This window comes from Triticum aestivum, chromosome 7D (genome assembly GCF_018294505.1).
Source record: "Triticum aestivum cultivar Chinese Spring chromosome 7D, IWGSC CS RefSeq v2.1, whole genome shotgun sequence".
NCBI classification, from domain to species: Eukaryota; Viridiplantae; Streptophyta; class Magnoliopsida; order Poales; family Poaceae; genus Triticum; species Triticum aestivum.
Window position 1 is genome coordinate 28,029,754 of NC_057814.1, and position 21,761 is coordinate 28,051,514.

A 21,761-nucleotide genomic window follows, 5' to 3' on the forward strand; every position below is an offset into this window, starting at 1 on the left:
TTTATGGACCTCGTCTCTTCAAAGTATTTCTAGTTTCTCTACAAAAGAAGAAGTATTTCTAGCTTCTCTCTTAAAAATTAAATATTTCTAATTTCTACTCCCTCCGTTCCTAAATATAAGACCTTTTAGAGATTCCAATACAGACTACATACGAAGCAAAATGAGTGAATCTACACTCTAAAATGCATCATGCATCTATAAACATCTATATGTAGTCCTTATTGAAATCTCTAAAAGGTCTTACATTTAAAAACGGAGGGAGTACTACCTTATTTTCCTATGTATGATTTTACACATTACATATGTCTTCCTTTGCATCATAAATCCAACATGTTCCCCATGCTAAAAAAATTCATCTCCACATGGTTTGGCACCACCATAAAAAATCTCAAAGGGTGACAATTGACGGTACTCAAGAATACTTGGCCTGGTTCTTCTTTCTCTACCATATAACCCCAAATCGCCATCTATAGCAAGTGGATGAATACAACCTCTACATTGCTTTTGGGACTCAGCAGTTTATTGTAAAGATATATTCTAAATTCATACTATATATCGACACTTCAGAGATTTTGGTACTGAGGATAGAGGGAATATGTTGCCCTTAGGTACTCTATGATCTCAGCGCTTTCGAACATCTTCACCCCCGTGTTAGGATCCTCAATATAAGGCGCCTGCAATGACAATACGATAAATGTCACACACTACTAGGGCATGCGAATGCAAAGGCTTAGCATCAGCATGAATCACAAGGTTCCAGACCTGGAAAATGCCATGTTTCTTGAAAATTTCCTGTCGCTTGGGGTTGCCACGAGCACAGCTGCATAAAAAAATAGTAAAGTTAATTCCAGTATTGTTTGATGCTACAAAGATGTATTGTGTCAACAAGAGACTGCACTTATGCCATACATAAGTAGTAGATGTTATGATGGCAGAGCATTTAGCTATCTATTTACAGATGCGTTGTGAAGTTTCCAGTGTCGAATACCTGTGTAGCAAGTGTGGCAACTCCAATTCAACAAGGGCCTCTCGTGCTAATTTACAGAAAGGAGATCCCTGATGAGAAAACATGTACTGGGCAGGTTCTGGAACTGGTACCACACGAGAACAACAAGAAAATAATGACCCCAGATGCTACGGATAGGCAGAAGAGAAGAATTAGACCTCGTATGCCCAGATCTCTATCGGCTGGGGTGGAAGCTTTGAAACAGTGTAGGAAGATCCCTGCAAACAAAATGGGTCAGCCTGATTTGAGCAAACACTTTCAGAGGTCACACACTGTATACATGCTTATATGGTTTACTGGCAATCTACCTTCCATACACGCCAAATCATAGCAAGCCCTGCTGTTATTGTCTACAAAATAAACCACAAAGCATCAGCTTTTGCACAACTGATGACTAACTAATACTAAACCATCATACTTAAGTCAAACAGTAATAAAATCATGAACATATGGCAAATAAAGATCGCGTATAAATAAACGGTAATGTGCTTCTGAACATAGTCTATACTTTTGGATTATGGAATACTTAGTTACTTACCGTAAATAGACCAAGCGATAGCATAATCGGGACAGTTCCATCACCTGAAAGACAAACACAGGGAAGGAGCTAACAGGAAGGACCCTGTCACGAACAGGGGAAGCAAGGTCTGGTTAAATAAATGATGAGATACAAACCGTATGTGTCTGCAAGGTATTTTATAATGGCATCTGATTCATACATGGCAACTCCTGTGTTTGGATCCACCTGCAACATATGATTATCTTAAATGAAGATATAATTTTGCTTTCACATAGCACTTTTTTTAGGCAACATAGAAGAACTAACGATTTTGACTAATAACTGCAGAACACATTGCAAGCAGAAGACTGCAACAACATGACAAAACACCCGATGTCTGCTTACTAATTAATGGCAAAACACATTGCAGCAGAGAAGTATCTGCTTACTAATTAATGGCAAAACACATTGCAGCAGATGCATCATTATGATGCAGAGGCCGGGGGTAAGCCTCCATTTCCAAAAAAAAGCAGAGAACTGCAACAGTATGGCAAATCATAAGATGTCTGCTTACTAATGAATGACAAAACACATTGCATTGCAGCATAAGACTGCAACAATATGACAAAAAAACCCATCTTGCCAGGAAACATGATGTTCAGAAATATTAAAACCCCCTCTGTTCCAAAATCTAAGTTCTATCTTTGTCCTAAGTCAATCTCTATCAAGTTTAAGAAAATTTATAGAAAAATACATCAACATTCACAACAGTACAACACCAAGTGAGTATATTATATAAACATATTTCATAATGGATTTAGTGATACTAATTTGATGTTCTAGAATGCAGATCTTAGTACAATTCTCTATAAACTTGGTCAAACATGAAGAAGATTGACTTAGAATAAACCAAGAACTTCTATCATTTTGGAACGTAGTAAGTATTAGTTAATGGTGATTATGCTGGGATCATGCTTGTTTGTCAGAACATAATTCAGAAACTACATTAGAAAGATATGTAAAATTGGAAATGGTAGCGATCACATATAACCTGACAAACCATAGAACTGGTGAGGAATTCTTGCATACCATGTAAGGGAACTGTTTCTTCCCACCCATCTCTAAAACCTTTGGACGAAATGTTGGCCCCTTTTGAGGACAGGGGTAAAATAAAACATCAAGGTCCAAGACAGATACCATCTCTCTCACCTGCAAATTTTACATGGCAACCATAAACAGCAAGATTTTCCATACATGGAAAATGACAGCTACAAAATGCAGATACAGCAAACTAAAGGACACTCACCTTTCGACAAAATGGACAGCCCTTGATATATATGAATGTTTTAGCCAGAATACACCATCAATTGAAGGAAAGAAAATCAGAAGCAGAGGAAAATATTAGCCCTTGATATATATTAAAAAGCATGTCCAATTAAAAATATGGAGGGAGTGTCATTTTTTTCATAGGAAAGATATGAATCTCAATTGAAAGAAAGCCTGTACCCTTCAAACTCGTATATCTCAATAGGTTTTTCTGGTCGACGGCACTGATCTATCTTTGAGGTCTCCTTCACCTTCAGACCTTAAATAAGAAACATATGCATTTGTGTACTACTCCTTTAAATTGAAACATAATAGGCACTGAACAAGTGAAAATGGGGAATTAGAGAAATTCACCAAGAAATCCCAGAGAATATTGGTCTGAGGGTATTTTATCAGCGGAGACTAGTGATACCGAGTATCTGCACATCACAGGCACGTAGAAATGAGAAACTGACTACATGATATGAATACAGCTTAATATGAGACGTAATCTTCAAACTGAACAGGAATTTCCGATTCGCACTTCTTCACGGGCGGCGGTGCTGAGCTAATTTTCTCGAATTATTGACATCAAAGTAACTAGGCATTGCTAATTACTGGCATCAAAGCAACCACACATTGCTCATTTGGATAGCATCGAAGAAGAAACAGATGAATACACCGAGATTCCACTGTGGTGCTCTATTTGGTGGGTGAAACGAAACAGATTTGCATCTTTATAAGCACAACTGGAGGAGGATTGATTGGAGGGGACCAACCCTAGGACGAAGAGGCCGGTGCCGAGGCGAAAAGGCAGCGCGAGGGCCGCGCCGGCGACGCTGCCGAGCTGGCCATCCTTGACCGCGAAGCGCTTGGGCACCGGAGGCGCGAACCCTGCCGACGGCGAGAACTCCGGCCGCTCTTCAGAGGTAGAGGTTGGGGCGGAGGCGGAGTCCGGCAGCGCGGCGACCCTGAGGGTGGCTGGCGCCGTCCTCCGGGTGCAGGTGGCGGCGGTGGTGGTAGGCGCGGCGCGCGAGGAGAGGAACGGCGGGAAGCGGAGCGCCGCCGTGGCCATTTGCCCGCCGCGCACGGGGCGATGCGAGCGGAGCGGGGGAAGGAGGCGCGAGTGGACAGGGAGGGGTGGGGAGTGTAGCTGAGAGCATCTCCAGCCGGCCCCCCAAGACGCCCCCACGGCCACTTTTTGGGCGCCGGTAGTAAAATATCCCCCCACTCGCGTCCCCAAAGCCTCACTTTTCACCGGATTTAGAGAAAATTGACGCCGGCAGTCTCACCCCAAACCCAGCCCCCCGGGGAGCAGCTGGGTGTGCCGGCTAAATGAGCGTGGATGACGCCTAGGGGAGGGGTGAATAGGCGCTTTAAAATAATTACGGTTTAGGCTTGAACAAATGCGGAATAAACCTAACGGTTAATTTGACAAGCACAAAAACTAAAACAACTAGGCTCACCTATGTGCACCAACAACTTATGCTAAGCAAGGTAAACAACTAAGTGATAGCAATATATATGACAAGAAACAATATGGCTATCACAAAGTAAAGTGCATAAGTAAAGGGCTCGGGTAAGAGATAACTGAGGCACGCGGAGACGACGATGTATCCCGAAGTTCACACCCTTGCGGATGCTAATCTCCGTTTGGAGCGGTGTGGAGGCACAATGCTTCGCAAGAAGCCACTAGGGCCACCGTAATCTCCTCGCGCCCTCGCACAATGCAAGATGCCGTGATTCCACCAAGAGACCCTTGAGGGCGGTCACCGAACCCGTAAAAATGGCAACCCTTGGGGGTGGTCACCGAACCCGTACACTTTGGCAACCTTTGGGGGCGGTCACCGGAACCCGTCAAATTGCTCAGGGCGATCTCCACAACCTAATTTGAGACCCCGACGCTTGCCCGGAGCTTCACACCACAATGATTGAGCTCCGAACACCACCAACCGTCTAGGGCGCCCAAGCACCCAAGAGGAACAAGCTCAAGGGTACCAAGCACCCAAGAGTAATAAGCTTCTCAACTTGTAACTTCCACGTATCACCGTGGAGAACTCAAACCGATGCACCAAATGCAATGGCAAGGGCACACGGAGTGCCCAAGTCCTCTCTCAAATCCCACTGAAGCAACTAATGCTAGGGAGGAAAATGAGAGGAAGAACAAGAAGGAGAACACCAAGAACTCCAAGATCTAGATCCAATGGATTCCCCTCACATAGAGGAGAAAGTGATTGGTGGAAATGTGGATCTAGATCTCCTCTCTCTTTTCCCTCAAAAACTAGCAAGAATCCATGGAGGGATTGAGAGTTAGCAAGCTCGAAGAAGGTCAACAATGGGGGAAGAACACGAGCTCAAGAGAGAAGGTAGAATGGGGAAAAAGACCCCCTTTTATAGGAGGGGGAAAATCCAACCGTTACCCCCCAAAACAGCCCCGCAGAGACCGGTACTACCGCTTGGCCAGCGGTACTACCGCTTCCCCTCGCGGTACTGTCGCTGGGCCCAGAGCGGTACTACCGCGGTGGTCAGGGCGGTACTACCGCACACGAGCGGTACTACCGCCTCCACTACTGCGGCTAGTACCGTAAAACCCGACACAGAAAAAGACCCCTCGAATCGAGGCGGTACTAGCACGAAGCCGCAGCGGTACTATGACTGGGGGCTACCAGTGGTACTACCGCTGTGGAGCGGTACTGCCGCTTGTAGCACCCAAGCGGTACTACCGCTCCGGCCCGCGGTACTACCGCTTGGACCAAACAGAACTGCCAAAACTTCTTCATAGGAGCTCCGAATTGAGCAAACTCAAGCTTGTTGGATACAAGACGACAAGTAGCATCAAAACAGATATGCCAACAAATAGAGGAGTGAAACCTCCAACCGAGAAGAACCGGTATAACCTCCAACATCGAAAACATCATTGAAGATGCGAGTGAACTCCGTTTTCGATGAACTCGAGCTTGTCATCAAGATGACCATAAGCTCCAAAACTCACAAAGAGAAGAACCAAACAAGAACCAATAAAGATGATGCAAGGATGCAATGGTTTGAGCTCTCTATGAACGATACGATCAAGCTACTCATCGAGAGCCCCCCTTGATAGTACGGCAATTGATCCTATAACCCGGTCTCCCAACTACCATCATGAGACCGGTAACATAGAAAACCTATCAAGGGCAAACCTTTGCCTTGCACATGGTCCACTTGAGCTAGATGATGACGATCTTGACTCCCTCAAGATGGACCACCTTTCTTGATTGCGTTGGCTCGATGAAGACTAGTTGATTGCTCCCCCATACTCCACTATGGGTGAGCCACCCTTCCGCACATCTTCACAAGTCCATTGTCACCACAATGGACGGCAAGCTTCAAGCACTTGATCTCTTCGTGATGCTCCACTTGAACTTGCACACGGCAATGTTGATGACGATCACCACTTGATGTCATCCTCTCCATGGGTTGAGTGATATCTTCCTCTTGACGTAAGCCCATGAACACGTACCTAACCCCACATAGAACACTCACGAAGACCATGGGTTAGTACACAAGGCGTAATTGACAATGCTTACCATACCATGGGATCGCTTGATCCCTCGGTACATCTTGTGCGCTTTGTGTGTTGATCAGCTTGATTCACTCTTGACTTAGTCTTGATCAACCTTGACTCTTTCCAACTCTCTTCATTTGGATGATGTCTTGAAGGTAAACATGAATGATCACACAATCTTCTTCTTCAAGACATGCTTGCAATAAGCTCAACTCTCACATGACCAATCTTTGGATAATTCCTTAATAACACCTTGGTCACCACATAAACTCCTTGAAACCAACACATGGACTTCAAGAAATGCCTATGGACAAATCCTTTAAATATAACTCAAGGCAACCATTAGTCCATACAGATTGTCATCAATTACCAAAACCAAACATGGGGGCACCGCATGTTCTTTCACCGGCGATGCCTTTTCCTTGCGGTTGGCCCACCGTCGGCCTCCCACAACCTCTCTCCTCTCTTTTCCTCTTTCTTCTCGCCTGCCCCTCTATCTCTCGAGCGCGGAGCGCATCGGCGCGGGGCGGAGCGGCGCTGGAGGAGTCCGGTGTCCAGCTCGGGCGGGCGTGGTCGGTGTCCGGCGTGCTCCAGGCGAAGGCCAGCCCCGAATCCCTCTCCAGCGCCTCGTTGCCGTCCGAGGAGGCGGCCGGCAACCCAGCGGCAGGGCGAGCTCGGGCGAGGACGAGCGGGGCCGCGTGCGATGCAACGCGGCACGGGGCCAGGTAGCGGGAGGTGCGGGGGACCCGGCGACGAAGGACCGGGGTGTAGCCGGCCCGGGATGAGGCGGGCGCGTCGGCAGAGACTCCTGCCGACCACGGAGCAGCAGCCGGCTCGGGAGCAGCGGACGCGGGCGCGCGAGATGGCGTGGCAGGGCGCCGGGGGCTCGGGCGGAGGCCGGGCCAGTGCGAAGACGGCCGAGGCGCGGGCGGAGCCGGCCGGCGCAGGAGCGGAGGCCGAGCAGGGCGGTGCAGACCTGCGTGGAGTCGGGGGCGATGTAGGCGCAGGACGAAACGACCGCAGCGAAGCAGGCGCGCCGACGCCGGGGCCGAAGATGCAGGGCGCGCGATGGAGGAACGAAGAGGCGCGGTCGGAGCATGCTCGAGGTTACCGGCCGTTCGCGTGGACGCCGCCGGTGTGGCTGGCCGCCTGTGCTCAAACGAGCCAAGCTAGCTAGCTAACAAGCGCACACACAGCCGAATCGATTGGCTCTGCTCTGCTAGCTAGCTAGGTGGGCACGAGTACTTGTACACACAGGGATGGAGGTGGCCAGTGAACCCTCATGCAGAGGAGCGAGCTCGGCGGCGAGGCCGGGCCGGCCGTGGCCTGGGGCGGGCGCGGTCTAGGCATGGCTTCGGGGTGGACACGGCTGGAAACATTTTCACCCCCAGGTTAAAATTTCCGCCGGCAGCCCCCAAGCAGCGAAAAAAATGGCTTAATGGCTGGAGATGCTCTGAGGGAGCTGCTCGAACGGGAGAAAGATATCCCTCCACGAACTTCCGCTGGCTCAGTGGGCAGCTCGTACTGCGAGTTGACTCGTAAAACGGTTTTATATCATAGGACGGATAAAGTACTACTACCTTCGTCTCGATGAATAAGTCATTTGCGTAGTTCTAAATCGACAATTTAACTATCTAAATGTGTATTATACGTGACAAAATATATATATTTAGAAACTACATTCATGTAGAAATCTAGTGATATACTTTTCATGACATATAACACATATTTAATTGCTCAAATCGATGACCTAGAACTATGCGAATGACTTATTCACCTAGACGAAGGTAGTCGTACTATTATTATCCTTTCTCTAAATGCATCTTCAATTTAAAAATAATATGAAACTAAGATTGTTTTCAAAAACAAAATATCTGGGCAAACTCATGTTGAAACGATCCAATTTAATCGGTGGATAGAATGGAAAGGAAGATTACATTGTGCACATTTTGTTGACACTACACCTTGATTGCTATGATCTCGATCAACCGGTTGATACTTTTGCCCGGCTGGCTACTATTTCTTTTTTCTTTTTTCCAACAAGGCTAAGGCTATGTATTAAACTTGTTCATCTCTTAGTTCTTGGTACATCGGCATGTCTTCTTTGGCATTGGCGCACGTTGAGCAAGCTCGATGTCGTCTCTTCTTCCGGGCTAGCCCCCTTTGGTTGTACAGAAAAGCCAGTGGATTAGCTTAATTCCGGGTATTGATTACAACACCTTGCATGTGTGAGAACCGATCCTAGGAAAATAAAATATATGTATGCCCCTCCTGCTTTAAGGTTTTGAAAACCCATTGAAGATTTGGGTCATGGGACTGAAGGTACTATATGAGCAGGCCAGTTTCCTCTAATATCTACACCGATGCCATGACGAAACAACACTTTTACCCTAGCTTAATAGATGATGTGTGGTAGATAAAAGCTGCATTCTGATTTCCGAGTAAGCTATCAGAGATCTAAGTGGATCATGCAAATATCAACTATGAAATATGAGAGGTTATATAGAGAACCTAACACACCAAGAAACATGACAAAGAAATGAAAACATGTAGCAAGTATGATACCAAGGTACACAACTTATGAGCACTACACTTAGTTGGGCTGTTTTTTAAGGTGTGGAAGATGCAACTCATACCTCTAAACTTTAAACTAATTATTAAGGGCGATTTGTGAGTCTCCAAGCATGTGTGTCCACTGTTCCATAACTATCATGATCCTTGGAGGCACAAAGAACTACCAGGCCGTTTGTTAAATAATAACTTACCCTATGCAACCGTTATACCGCTATAGAACACAAGGTTTAAAAAAAATCATACATTAGATTATGTTAGAACAACACTTTCTTTGATGGTAATTAACCAAGCTTGACTTACCTCCCTACATATGTTTTTATTGCGGGAATAGCAGATTTATAATTAACTTCATGCATTCATTGGATTTATTTTGTTAGCAACTCTCCAATCAGTATTGAACTATTGATGGTAAACAAGCATAGTAATATAGCAGAATGTGTTGGGTAGAATGGGTATTTTGTAAGGAATGCTTGGCGCGTGGACCCTTTTCTTTTTAAACATGGGGCGTGGACCCTTTAAATTGCACATGTGTATCAAATACCGCGATGAGTAGGTTCCTATAGTTTCAGACCAGAAACTATACTCCACCTCCTCACATGTTAGGGCATCACCAATAAAACACCCAAAATTTAACTCTTCAACTTCCAGGAGTTAAATTTTTTGTGGAGCTCAGCAAATCATCAAACCTAACTACTGAAAAATGAAATTACGCACAAACATCTCATACGAATTTCAAACAGAAACTAGATTAAAGAACACATAGTGCTTAATTATACATAATACTTCATAAATAAACATCGTAGTCCAAAATTAAACTATATAAAGCTTACTTAGAACTAAAACAAGCTAAATTAAAAACTAAAACACACTAAAACAAGGTAAATAAGCTAAAATTACTTGGAGCTACAACAAGCCCGGTGCTTCTCGTTCTCCACCATGGCCTCCTCATACTCCCGCTCTACCCCCTCCCATGAGAGGATGTGGATGTGGTCGCCGGCGTCATCCTCTTCCTCCGTGTCCAGCTGATCCTCGGCCTTGGTATCGCCCCCCTCTGCCTCGCTCCTCACTACCTCTTTCCTCAACCTCCTCCTCATCGTCCGAGCTCGACGAATCGAGCGATCAGATTAATTTGAGTTACAAACTTTCATGACTCATGGTTTAGCTTAAATGCTGAATTTATATATGTTGATGATATGGAGTCTAGAGCCGGCGGCATGAATGGAAGGGCTCACGACAACCTGACAAATGGACAAATGTGTTGATAAGGTTTCCAGAAATGATATAAGATACATCTACAACCATGTAATTAGCTTGATTTTAGGTATTGATTCAACCAGCGCATGGTGATGCTCGAGTCGGCGCGCGGCCGTGCTGGGCGAGCCAGTGGGGACCGTGACCGGCGAGGCGTAATGCTAGGACCGGCAAGGTCAATTGCTGCAATCGACAAGGTCGTTTGCTGGAACTGGTGACATCATTTGCTAGAACCAGCAAGGTCGATTGCTACAACCAGAAACGCGAAATGTTTTGACCGGCACGACATCTTACAACCCACGACAATGAGTTTTGATGCAACGCCATCATCGTTGTTTGCTACGACTTCCGACGGAAATCGCTGCGACCAGCATAGCGGACGGCAACCAGTGACGTCATTTGCTAGAACCGGCAAGGTCATTTGGTACAACCAGAGACGCGAAATGTTGCAACCAGCACAACGACATGCTAGGACGGCAATAGGCAGATGCTACAATGGCGAGCGCTGCAACATGGCCTGTGACATTCTCGAATCGGGGGATGCTGTGATAGTAGCCACCGGATGTGGTCTCCTCACTGTCCGATTCGCGCCAACCGAACCCATGCAAATCCCAGCGTGCAGGTGTATTTGTCTATTTGGTCTATTGGCGTACAGGTTAGTAAACGTTTGCTGGCTAGTCACGTCTTTGTATTTTTTTTGGTCCCCAAAACAAAGTTTTTCAATCAAAAGTATTTGGCACTTGCCATTTTTGTTTGCCAAATATACTTCTACTTATGGTCAATTGATCATGGAAGACCATGATTTTTCTAATAAATAGTCAAAACGCGCCCAGTTGAAAAAATCACCTTCAACTGAACTTGGGGACCGAGAGCCTGCAGAACAGAATGCAATCCCACGTCTTCCCCCACTGTAAAACATAGTACATGTGATGGTTATAAGTTTGATCATCCTCGCAGATTCTTGAGTCTTCTGTTGACCTTATCAAAGCGATGCCCTTCACAGAACATGACTATTAAGGTGACAAGCGTGGATCTAAGGTCCGTCACTCGCATGGTGTGACGTACACCAAAGTCCTAAATGTGCGTTTGATGGCTACTTTACCCAAGGGAACTAGGTACCGCCCTTCGTGCAATCTTGCGGTTTGTTTGGGTACAGAGGCAGTAAATCCGGATAATAGTAGTGAATGGGCAATTCAGTGGAGCCTGCACAATAGGATCAAACTTTTTGAAGGGGTTCCACCGCCTACAAGTGTTACTAAAACCCTGGGCATACAAGTGTCATCATCACAAAGAGCAATGGTGGATGTCCGCCCAGATACATTGTCCACCATATTAAGCATAATAAAACAGTTGGGTTGGCCCTCTGAAAACATCTAGAGATATATTACACTGCACTATGCGTGACAAGACCGAAACAAAACTTGGGGTGGGTCGCGACTGTAAGACAATAACTGCCTAGAGAGAATGACAGAGACTCGGTGAAGGAATCACGGGATACATTGTACTGAACATTTAGCACGTTATCTGGGTCAAGTGTGCGATTCATGGAGGGGGAGTGGAGAAGAGGTAAACAAGAAGGTGGTGAATGATCGACATGGTGATGTGTGTGGCACATCAGTGGTGATGATGCACACTGAATGGACACACGGGTCGAGACGATGCTATTTATGCAATCTCAGATTATCAACTTGTTCAAGAATAGCATCCTCTATGCAGCATTGAAGACAGAGACGAAACATAATGTATGAGCCTCTCAGTTCCCTCCAATATCTCAACTTGCGCCGTCACATCACACAACAAAAATTATAATCTAGTATGATCTTTGATACGTAAAAATTAAATCTCAATTCCTGTCTAAATAAGAAGGGGCCGGATAGCGCAAGCATGAATGGATACAATGAAATATGAGAGGGTATATATTGAGCTCAATACCACCGAAGAAACTTGGGAAACATGTGGGAAGTATGACACCAAGTAACATGTATGACTCGTGAGCTATATTGGTTAAGAGCATCTCCAACCGCCGACCAACGCGTCGCGCGCTAAAAACTACTTTGCCGCGCGCCCATCACCTGGTTTGGCGCGGCGGGCAGCGCTGGCTCCAGCAGCCGCGCAAAAATACAGCGCGCGCGACTCTCGCACAAACAACATATGCGCTCCAAACACAAGCAAAAAGATCAAACACAAACAAAATAAATCAACAATAAATAGTTCAATTTCGTTATTACAAATCAAACAAATAGTTTATCGTTCAATACAACAAATAGTTCAACAATACAACAAATAGTTCAACAATAAAACATCAGACACACTAATCATGATGCTCTTGTCGGCCATTCCAAGCCCACCACTCCTTAATGAGATCCTTCTGAAGATCATCATGCGCGGCGGGACATCGAATGGCATGATAGGAGGCAACAAAACGGGCCACCCTTTCAGCCCTCCGCCGCACTCGCACGGGATGTCCCAAGAGCTCATACTGAGAGTAGTCTACATCTTGGCCACGCTCATTCTCGATGATCATGTTGTGCATGATCACACAAGCGTGCATGATGTACCAAGGCATCTTTTGATCCCAAAATCCAGCCGGTCCTCTCACAATAGCAAATTGAGCTTGCAAAATCCCAAAAGCCCTCTCCACATCTTTTCTAGCCGCCGCCTGAGCATTGTGGAAATCAAGATTTTTCCTACCTTCCTGTTTTTTCAACGGCTTCACAAATGTTTGCCACTTTGGGTAGATGCCATCGCAAGATAGTAGCCATAGTTGTATGTACGGCCATTTGCTACAAACTGCACCGGTGGCAGATTGCCATTTGCAATCTTATTCATCAGTGGTGACCAGTTGACAACGTTGATGTCATTCAAAGATCCCGTCATTCCAAAGAAAGCATGCCAAATCCAAGTCTCTTGATCGGCCACCGCTTCAAGGATTATAGTGGAACCCTTTTTTTGGCCGTGGAGTTGCCCATGCCATGCCTTTGGACAATTCTTCCAACTCCAATGCATGCAATCTATTGAGCCAAGCATACATGGGAAGCCGCGAGCTTTGTTCATCTCCAATAGCCTTGCGGCGTCTTCAGCATTGGGAGATCTCAAATACTCCTGGCCAAACACTTGCACAATTCCGACTGCGAAGCGCTTGACATACATGATGGCTTGGCTCTCACCCATGGCCAAGTGATCATCAACTAGATCAGCCGGGATACCATATGCCAACATACGCAAAGCGGCTGTCACCTTCTGAAAGGTGCTATGCCCAAGCTCTCTGGCGACATTCCTCCTTTGCTGAAAAAACTGGTCATGGCTCGCTAGTTTCTCTGCAATGCGCCAGAACAACTCGGTGCTCATCCTAAACCGGCCATGAAAATACGACTCCGGGTATGTGGGATTCTCCACAAAATAGTGCCTCATCTATCTGTTATGGGCATCGATCCTATCCCTCCAAATTTTCTGCCGACCCATAACCGAACCACCGTGCTTCGGTTTTTTATTGATGTGCAGAGCTAGGATCATTGCAAGATCCTCCTCCTCTTCCATATCAAATTCTTCTTCAGAAGAATCATATGACGAACTCATCTACAATGTTCAATATAAACTAGGGTATAAAAACTACAATCAACATGCACCAAATTCATGAAGTTTGAGCAATACATACCTTGTGGGCGTTTTGTTGAAATCCTTGCGGGCGCCGAGCGGCAGTGGGCGGCCGGGAGCTTTTCGTCAGAGGACTGTCGCGCGCGAGGGGCGGCGGTGACTAGAGGGAGACGGATGAAGCCGTCACGGCGCGGGGATAGGTCGGGGAAGCGCCGGGACGGTCGCCGGAATAAATGGGGTGGCGCGGGCGGCGGCGGCTGGATGGGGTAGGTGGAGTTGTGAGTGAGCGCTCTAGAGTCCAACGCGCTGGAGCGGGCGCAGCAAATAAGCCGCGCGATGGCGTTTCGGCCCGCGTGCTAAACTAGATATGCCGCGCACGCGGTTTTTGCGCCTCCGCTGGAGCGCCCGGAGCGGTAGCGTGCGCGCGCAAAAGACACTGATTTTTTAGCGCGGCTGTTGGAGATGCTGTAATAGGCTATTACTTTTGGCGCAAAATCTATCATCGGTGTAGCATGTGCCAGCATTTTGTCGGTGATCTGCCACAATATCTGGATGATCTTTCTTACACTTTATTTTATATATAGTAAGTTGTACATAGATAAGTGGTGCAAAACTCTCATACTCATCCTCTATAACACTAAGAGAGAGCACATATTCAATTGAGGTCTTCAATTAGGATGGGCTTACTCAATTTTGACCAGGTCAAAAATTTCTCAAAGTTATCTCATTCTATTCTTTTATACTATACAATACTTCCCAATTTTGAAGGTCTCGCAATTAACCGAGGTCTTCAATTTAGAATTGGATCAGCCTGATTTTGACCGGGTTAACAATTTCTCAAGAGCTCTCTCATTCATTATTTTAGTTCTCTATATTCCTATTTTGAAGCTCTTTCATTCAATTGAGATATTCAATTTTAGATTTGATTTATGATTTTGATCGGGCCAACGATTTTTCAAATCAATCAGTAGCAACTGGCCTATAAAAATATATTAATCCTGCGCACCCTTCCACCACCTAGAGAAAAGAAGTATCACCATGTGATACTATAGCATCAATATAGTACATGCAGTTCGACGCAGAAATTTCCCCACATAAATATACGTTCATTCAGAGAACACACTACTTGGTAGTGTAGCGGATAACACAACTACACCACAAAAGGCCCATCAAACAATCGCACTGTAAATAAAAATAAAACGCACTCCATCATCTCCCCACTCGTCAAACTAAATTTTCCATCAGTTCCAAAATATAAGGAGTATTATTTTTTGAAAGAAAATTTTCTTTAATTTGAACAAGTTGAGAGCAAAAAATATCGGCATCCACAATATTAAACAAAAAAATGTATGGAAATTCATTTCATGATGAATCTAATCATACCAATTTGATATCATGAATTTTCGTAGATTTGTCTACAAATTTGATCAAACTTAAAAGGTTTGACTTTTTAAAACAGTAATACACATTATATTTTGACAGAGAGTGAGTAGTTTTTTTAAGAAACCCAACATCACCAACGGCGCAGCAAAGCGCGTCCAACCTTTCTAATCAAATAATATTTAGCAGTGTGGCCCATGTGGCTCATGCATTTGCGCGGCCAGTTTATCATATACTACGGTAATAGTATCGTGTCAAATGTTTGACTTCCTCCCAATTATATGTTGATATTTTCGGTTATTAGATTACAACTTTACAGTATAATGCTGGACACGAGTATTGCCAACTTAGATCATCTTCGTTGCAATTAATTTATGGACCATGTCTCAAAGTATTTCTAGTTTCGAGTACCTTATTTGCCTATATATGATAACACACATTACATATGTCTTCCTTTGCATCATAAATCCGACATGCTTCCCACGCTACAAAATTTCATCTCCTCATGGTTTCGCACCACCATAAAAATATCTCAAAGGGTGACAACTCACAGGAGTTCGACAACACTTGGCCCGGTTCTTCCTTATCTATCATCTAAGCCCCAGTCGCCAACCAAATCAATTATAGCAAGTGGATGAATACAACTTGTACACTGCATTTGGGACTCAGTGGTTTATTGTAAAGAATAAATTCTTAATTCATCCTATATATGGATACTTCAGATCTCGGGTGATAAGTTTACAGAGGATAGAGTGAATATGTAGCCTTAGATACTCTATGATCTTAGCGCTTTCGAACATCTTGACCCCCGTGTTAGGATCCTCGATATAAGGTGCCTGCAAAGACAATATGATACATGTCACACGCTACTAGGCCCTGCGATTGCAAAGGTTTAACAATAACTTCATAAATCACAAGGTTGCAGACCTAGAAAAGGCCATGTTTCTTGAGAATTTCCTGTCGCTTGGGGCTACCACGTTCACAACTGCAGCAAAAAACAGTAAAGTTAATTCCAGTGTCTATTTAATGCTACAAAGATGTATTCTGTCAACAAGATACTCCACTTATGGAATATACAAAATAGAAGATGTGAACATGTATTAGGGTTAGTTGTAGAAGTATTCCACACTGTCATCATGTTATGATGGCAGAGCATTTAGCTACCTATTTACATATGTGTTTTGAAGTTTCCAGTATTGAATACCTGTGTAGCAAGTGTGGCAACTCCAATTCAACAAGAGCCTCTCGTGATATTTTTCAGAAAGGATATCCCTAATGAAAAACATGGACTGGTCAGGTTCTGGGACTAGTACCACACGAGAACAAAAAACAAAGAATTAGACCTCATATGCCCTGATCTCTATTGTCGGGGGTGGAAGCTTTGAAATAGTGTAGGATGATCCCTGGAAACAATATGTGTCAGCCGGGTTTGAACAAAAACTTTCAGAGCTCACATACTGTATACATGCCTATCTGGTTTATTGACAATCTACCTTCCATACACGTAAAATCATAGCAAGCCTGGCTGTTGTTGTCGACAAAATAAACAGAGCAAAAGTTTCAGCAACTGCACATCTGATTATTAACTAAAAATGAACCATCATACTTCAGTCAAACAGGAACAAAATCATGAACATATGGCAAATAAAGATCACCTAGCTACAATTCAAAGGATGTGTTTCTGAACAAAGGTACACAGAGAAAAACAATAGGATATACTTTTAGATTATGGAATACTTAGTTACTTACCGTTAATAGACCAAGCGATAGCATAATTGGGACAGTTCCATTGCCTAAACACAAACATAGTTGAAGGAGCTAACAGGAAGGAGCCTGTCAGGAACAGGGGAACGAAGATTTGGTAAAATAAATGATGGAAAACAAACCATATGTGTCTGCAAGGTATTTAATGATTTCATCTGATTCATACATGGCAACTCCTGTGTTTGGATCCACCTGGAACATATGATTATCTTAAATGAAGATTGGTTTACAACTAAATTTGCTTTCTTTGCATAGCATTTTCTTTTGGGCAAGGTAGAAGAGAACATCAGATGTCTACTTACTAACGAATGACCAAACAAATTGCAGCGAAGACTGCAATAACATGACAAAGCATCCGATGTCTGCTTATTAATGAATGACAAGACACACTGCCTAGAAGATTGCAACGATATGAAGAAAAAAACATTTTGCCAGGAAACCAGAAGTTCAGAAATATTAATACGCTCTCTGTTCTAAAATATAAGAAGTTCTCTACACATGAAGAAGATTCACCTAGAACAAACCTAGAACTTCTTACATTTTGGAACAGAGGGAGTATTAGTTAATGGAAATTCTACTGGGATCATGCTTGTTTGTCAAATATGATTCAGATATTACATTAGAAAGAAAGATAAAATTTGATACAGTAGCGACAGATATCCCCTAAGAAACCACAGAATTGGTCCATGCAAAAAAAAACCCACAGAATTGGTGAGGAAATTCTTGCATACCATATAAGGGAACTGTTTCTTCCCTCCCGTTTCTAAAACCGTTGGATGAAATGTTGGCCTCTCTCACCTGAAAATTTTGCATGGCAATTGTAAACACCAAGATTGCCCACATGAAAATTGTCAACTAAAAAATGCAGATGTAGCAAACATAAAGATATTCCCAGATGATAAGTGCCACACGTGTGGCACGAAGTAACACCGCCCTTACGTTTTTACAACTAAAATTGCCATAAAAAAGACTAACCTAAAAAAACAGAAACTTGCAATCCAAACGGAAAGTTGCCATGCTTCACACATAAAGTTGCCATCCTTCAGTCGCTAAACTTGCCATCAAAAAAGGTCAGGACAGAATTGCTTCGTGCCACACGTGTGGCACTTATCAGGGTGTAGATACTCACCTTTCAACAAAACGGACAGCTGAAAGTTTTAGCCAGAATATACTAATAATTGAGGCAAAGCATAAATCAGAAGCAGACAAAATTATCAGCCCTTGTGGTGCTCAATTTCAAGCTCAGCTGGCAGAGGATCCAAGGTGGCGAACCCTATGAACAAGAGGTCGGTGCCGAGGCAGAAGGCAGGGCGAGGGACGTGCCGGTGACGCTGCCGAGCTGGCCATCCTTGGACGTGAAGCGCCAGGGCACCGGGGGGGCCAACCCGGCTGACGGTGAGAACTCCGGTGGCTCGTCGGAGGCGGAGGCGGAGTCAGGCTGTGTGGCGACCCTCGGGTTAACTAATGTCGTCCTCCAGGTCCCGGTCGTGGGTGCGATGCGCAAGGGGAGCAGTGGCGGGAAGCGGAGGCCGCCGCGGCCATGCATCCGCCCGCGGCGTGTGGTGCCGGAGGAGGAAGCTGCCGCTGGAGCGAGCGAGTGGACAGGGAGGAGCGGGAAGGTATATCCACAAACTCGCTTTTCCTTTATCGCTCTCTATATGGCTGGGTGCCTCAAAATATTGTTGTTATTAAATTCAGAAAGATGGTCGTAATCAGTTTCGTGTCAATTTCAGAACTGATCCAAATAGCAGTTCTTTCCCATTTTCTGCACGAGTGGCAATGTTTTGAGTCCAGAATTTTGAAACTGGTCAAAAGACCACCTCGACTCCAAGTGCTGCTAAGGAGAGAGGCGTTGCATGGACGGGAGAAGCAGACATAGTCGATGGAGCTAGGTTGCCGGATCATGTAGAAGAGAGGGTGAACAGGCTTGTTGGGTTGACACCGCACAGCACACCCAAACCCTGGAGGAAGTGCAGAGGGATGGGATGCAGGGTGGCGTCATCGATGCCATCCGCCTGGGCACCAGCACGACATCAGGTGCGCCATTGGAGATGTTCAACGGGACAATCATCGCAGCCCAAGCCTTCGAAAGCATGTTGACGTAGCTTGCAGAAAAATTCCATTCGAGGCCAGTGCCCCTCTGAACCTTGAAGGTGGACTCAAAGGGGAATACATGAGCTGGTCAGTTTTCTCTAATATCTCAACTTCTGCCCTGTCTCCCGAAAGAACATTTGGTGTAGACATGATACCTAGCTCAATCAAGCTGTTGTGTGCTAGACAGAAATCACATCTTCATTCCTGGCTAAATAAGCTCATGGTGGCCTCGCAGAAAAAGAAACTGCGGGCAGGGTAACTCAAATATGAATAAACATAGTGAAATATGCATGCTATATATATTGAGCCCAACACCACCGAAAAACTTGGCCATCATGTAGCAAGTATGACACCAAGAAACATGTACAACTAATGAGGTGTATTATTTATTGGACTTTTTTCTTTCAAATATATCTATCCATCCGGGTAACATGTGCCATGATTTTTTTCATGTGGTCGACACACTATGTGGATGATCTTTTTTTCTCAAATTCACTATCGAAAGCATTATAGCATATATCATCCTAGTTCAAAATATAAGAAGTTCTAGCTTTTCCTAAGTCGATCTTCATCTAGCTTGATCAAATTTATAGAATAATATATCAACATTTACAACACATTTCATACTGTATCTAAAGATACTGATATGGTGTTGTAGAACATTCATTTAGAGCAAACCTAGACATTCTTACATTTTGGAGCGGATCCATTGGTGGTGATTCTGTTGGGATCATGCTTGTTTGTCACGTATAATTCAGATATCACATTAGAAAGATACATAAAATTGGATATTGCAGCGACACGTATAACCTAACAAACCACAAAATTTGTGATAAAATTCTTGCATACCATGTAATGGAACTGTTCTTTCCCTCCCATTTTCTAAAACCGTTGAACGAAATGTTAGCCCCTTTTGAGGGCCGTGGTAGAATAAAACATCCAGTCCAAGACGGATATCATCTCTCTCACTTGAAAATTTTACATGACAACCGTAAACACCAGGATTTTCCATACATTAAAAATGTCAACCAAAAAAAGCAGATGTAGTAAACAGAAAAAATATTCACTTTTCAACAAAACGGACAGCTAAAGTTTTAGCCAGAATACAACAACAACTGAAGCAAAGAATAAATCAGAAGTAGAGAAAATTTTAAGCCCTTGTGGTGCTCAATTTTTGTACTCAATAGATCAGAAGCAAATAATTTTATTGTGGTGCTCTATTTGGTCGCTGAAACTACATAGCTTGCATTGATATAAGCCCAACTAGAAGAGGATTGAAAGGGGTGAACTCTAGGACGAAGAGGTCGGTGCCGAGCTGGAAAGGAAAGGCGAGGGACGCGCCAGCGAAGCTGCCAAGCTGGCCATCCTTGACCGCGAAGCGCCTGGGCACTGGGTCTTGAACCCGGCTGGCAGAGAGAACTCCGGCGGCTCGTCAGAGGTAGAGGTGGAGGCACATTCAGGCTGCACGGCGACCCTCAGGTTAGCTGACGCCATCCTCCGGGAGCCTGGTGGTGGGCGCATTGCGCGAGGGGAGCAGAGTGTTGTTGCCGATCCGACGAGAGAACGAACTCGAGAGGAAGAACACGATCGTGGAGAGAGTGGTTTTTTGCTGCCAAAAACTGCTTTTCTGTTTCTGTTATTTCTCTCTATATGCGATTACACACATGAGCTAACCACCTCCCGGCGCTCCATCCAGCGACTGGATCTCAGCGAACACCAACAAACTGGGAGAGAATAAGGGCACGTACAAAGGGGTCGAGTCAGTCGTCTATAACCAGGCCCACGTATAGGATTTTTTATTACGTGGATGAAAGAGAAGGATGAGAGAGAAAGAGGTTGTCTGTATAATTACCGATCGTCTAAACGCTTAAAAATCGCTCCTTAAAGACAGGATTCCTTCCGTTGTACGATGGGTGTCTGCAATCAGCGGTTTTTCCTTCCAAGGATCGGCTCAACTTTCCCCGTAATTTTGGGGCCTATACAGACAGCTAACTAGACGAAGCATTGCACAAGATGTTTGTACTGCAGACTAGATCTGACATGGACAGAGGCTATAGACAGAAGCGGTCTAAACTGTTGCACATGCCCTAACGGGACGAGGGAGGTGCGTTGCTAAGAGCAACTCCCACTACTTGCATGCACACGTCACATCACGACCATGCACATGCATTATTACAAACAGAAAAGAAAAACCCATCCGTAGCAAGCATGAGATTAGCCAGGTTCAACACAGAGGTGGGAAGCTGACGCTGCATGGATCCGTGCGCGGCGCCTGGTGTGGACGGTGCGGGAGGAAGCTGCCGCTGGACATTCGATGTGAAGCCTTTGAGAGCATGTTGACAAAGCATGCATCGACATTCGATGAGAAGCGAGTGCCGCCCTGAACCTTGAAGATGGAGTCGAAGCGGAATACATGAGCTATTTAGTTTCCTCTAATATCTCAACTTCAGTCTGCCTCATCGCACGACAAAACATTTGGTGGACATGATATACTAGTAGAAAAAGGGCCATTTGTCCCGGTTCATAAGGCCCATCTGTCCCGGTTGGGGAACCAGGACTAAAGGGTCGTTACTAACGCCTAGGCCTTTAGTCCCGGTTCTTATACTAACCGGGACAGATGGGCCTCCACGTGGCCGGTGCTGCGAGCCCAGGCAGGAGGCCCTTTAGTCCTGGTTGGTGGCACCAACCGGGACCAGTAGGCATCCACGCGTCGGCTGTTCAGGGGCTAGGGTTTTTGTTTTTTTTTTCTG

The 21,761-nt window shown here is 44.9% G+C and overlaps 1 protein-coding gene and 2 pseudogenes across 2 annotated transcripts; all 3 read right to left on the reverse strand.

The window, feature by feature from the left end:
- Positions 1–284: 284 nt before the first annotated feature.
- Positions 285–3,972, reverse strand: LOC123168769 (uncharacterized). 2 transcript variants are annotated; one of them, XM_044586638.1, is made up of 12 exons: positions 3,590–3,972; positions 3,186–3,250; positions 3,012–3,090; positions 2,812–2,830; positions 2,595–2,714; positions 1,682–1,751; positions 1,545–1,588; positions 1,315–1,356; positions 1,165–1,224; positions 989–1,034; positions 763–820; positions 285–674 (listed from the first exon to the last, which is right to left on the reverse strand). In XM_044586638.1, exons 1-12 carry the CDS (start codon positions 3,883–3,885, stop codon positions 641–643), a joined length of 933 nt encoding a protein of 310 aa, XP_044442573.1. In that variant the 5' UTR covers positions 3,886–3,972; the 3' UTR covers positions 285–640. The 2 variants fall into 2 exon arrangements, with proteins under 2 accessions (XP_044442573.1, XP_044442572.1); XM_044586637.1 differs by having other exon boundaries at positions 989–1,056; positions 3,590–3,970.
- Positions 3,973–11,124: 7,152 nt separating this feature from the next.
- Positions 11,125–11,922, reverse strand: LOC123170680 (uncharacterized; annotated as a pseudogene).
- Positions 11,923–15,851: 3,929 nt separating this feature from the next.
- Positions 15,852–20,532, reverse strand: LOC123170681 (uncharacterized; annotated as a pseudogene).
- Between the last annotated feature and the right edge of the window lie 1,229 nt (positions 20,533–21,761).

Excerpts from the sequence above, each read along its gene's own strand:
- LOC123168769 (XM_044586637.1), bottom strand. The coding sequence starts at position 3,885 with ATGGCCACGGCGGCGCTCCGCTTCCCGCCGTTCCTCTCCTCGCGCGCC. Across the intron at positions 3,091-3,185 it reads ATATTCTCTGGGATTTCTTG|GTCTGAAGGTGAAGGAGACC; the intron begins GTGAATTTCTCT and ends TTCTTATTTAAG. Across the intron at positions 1,357-1,544 it reads TATCGCTTGGTCTATTTACG|ACAATAACAGCAGGGCTTGC; the intron begins GTAAGTAACTAA and ends TTTATTTTGTAG.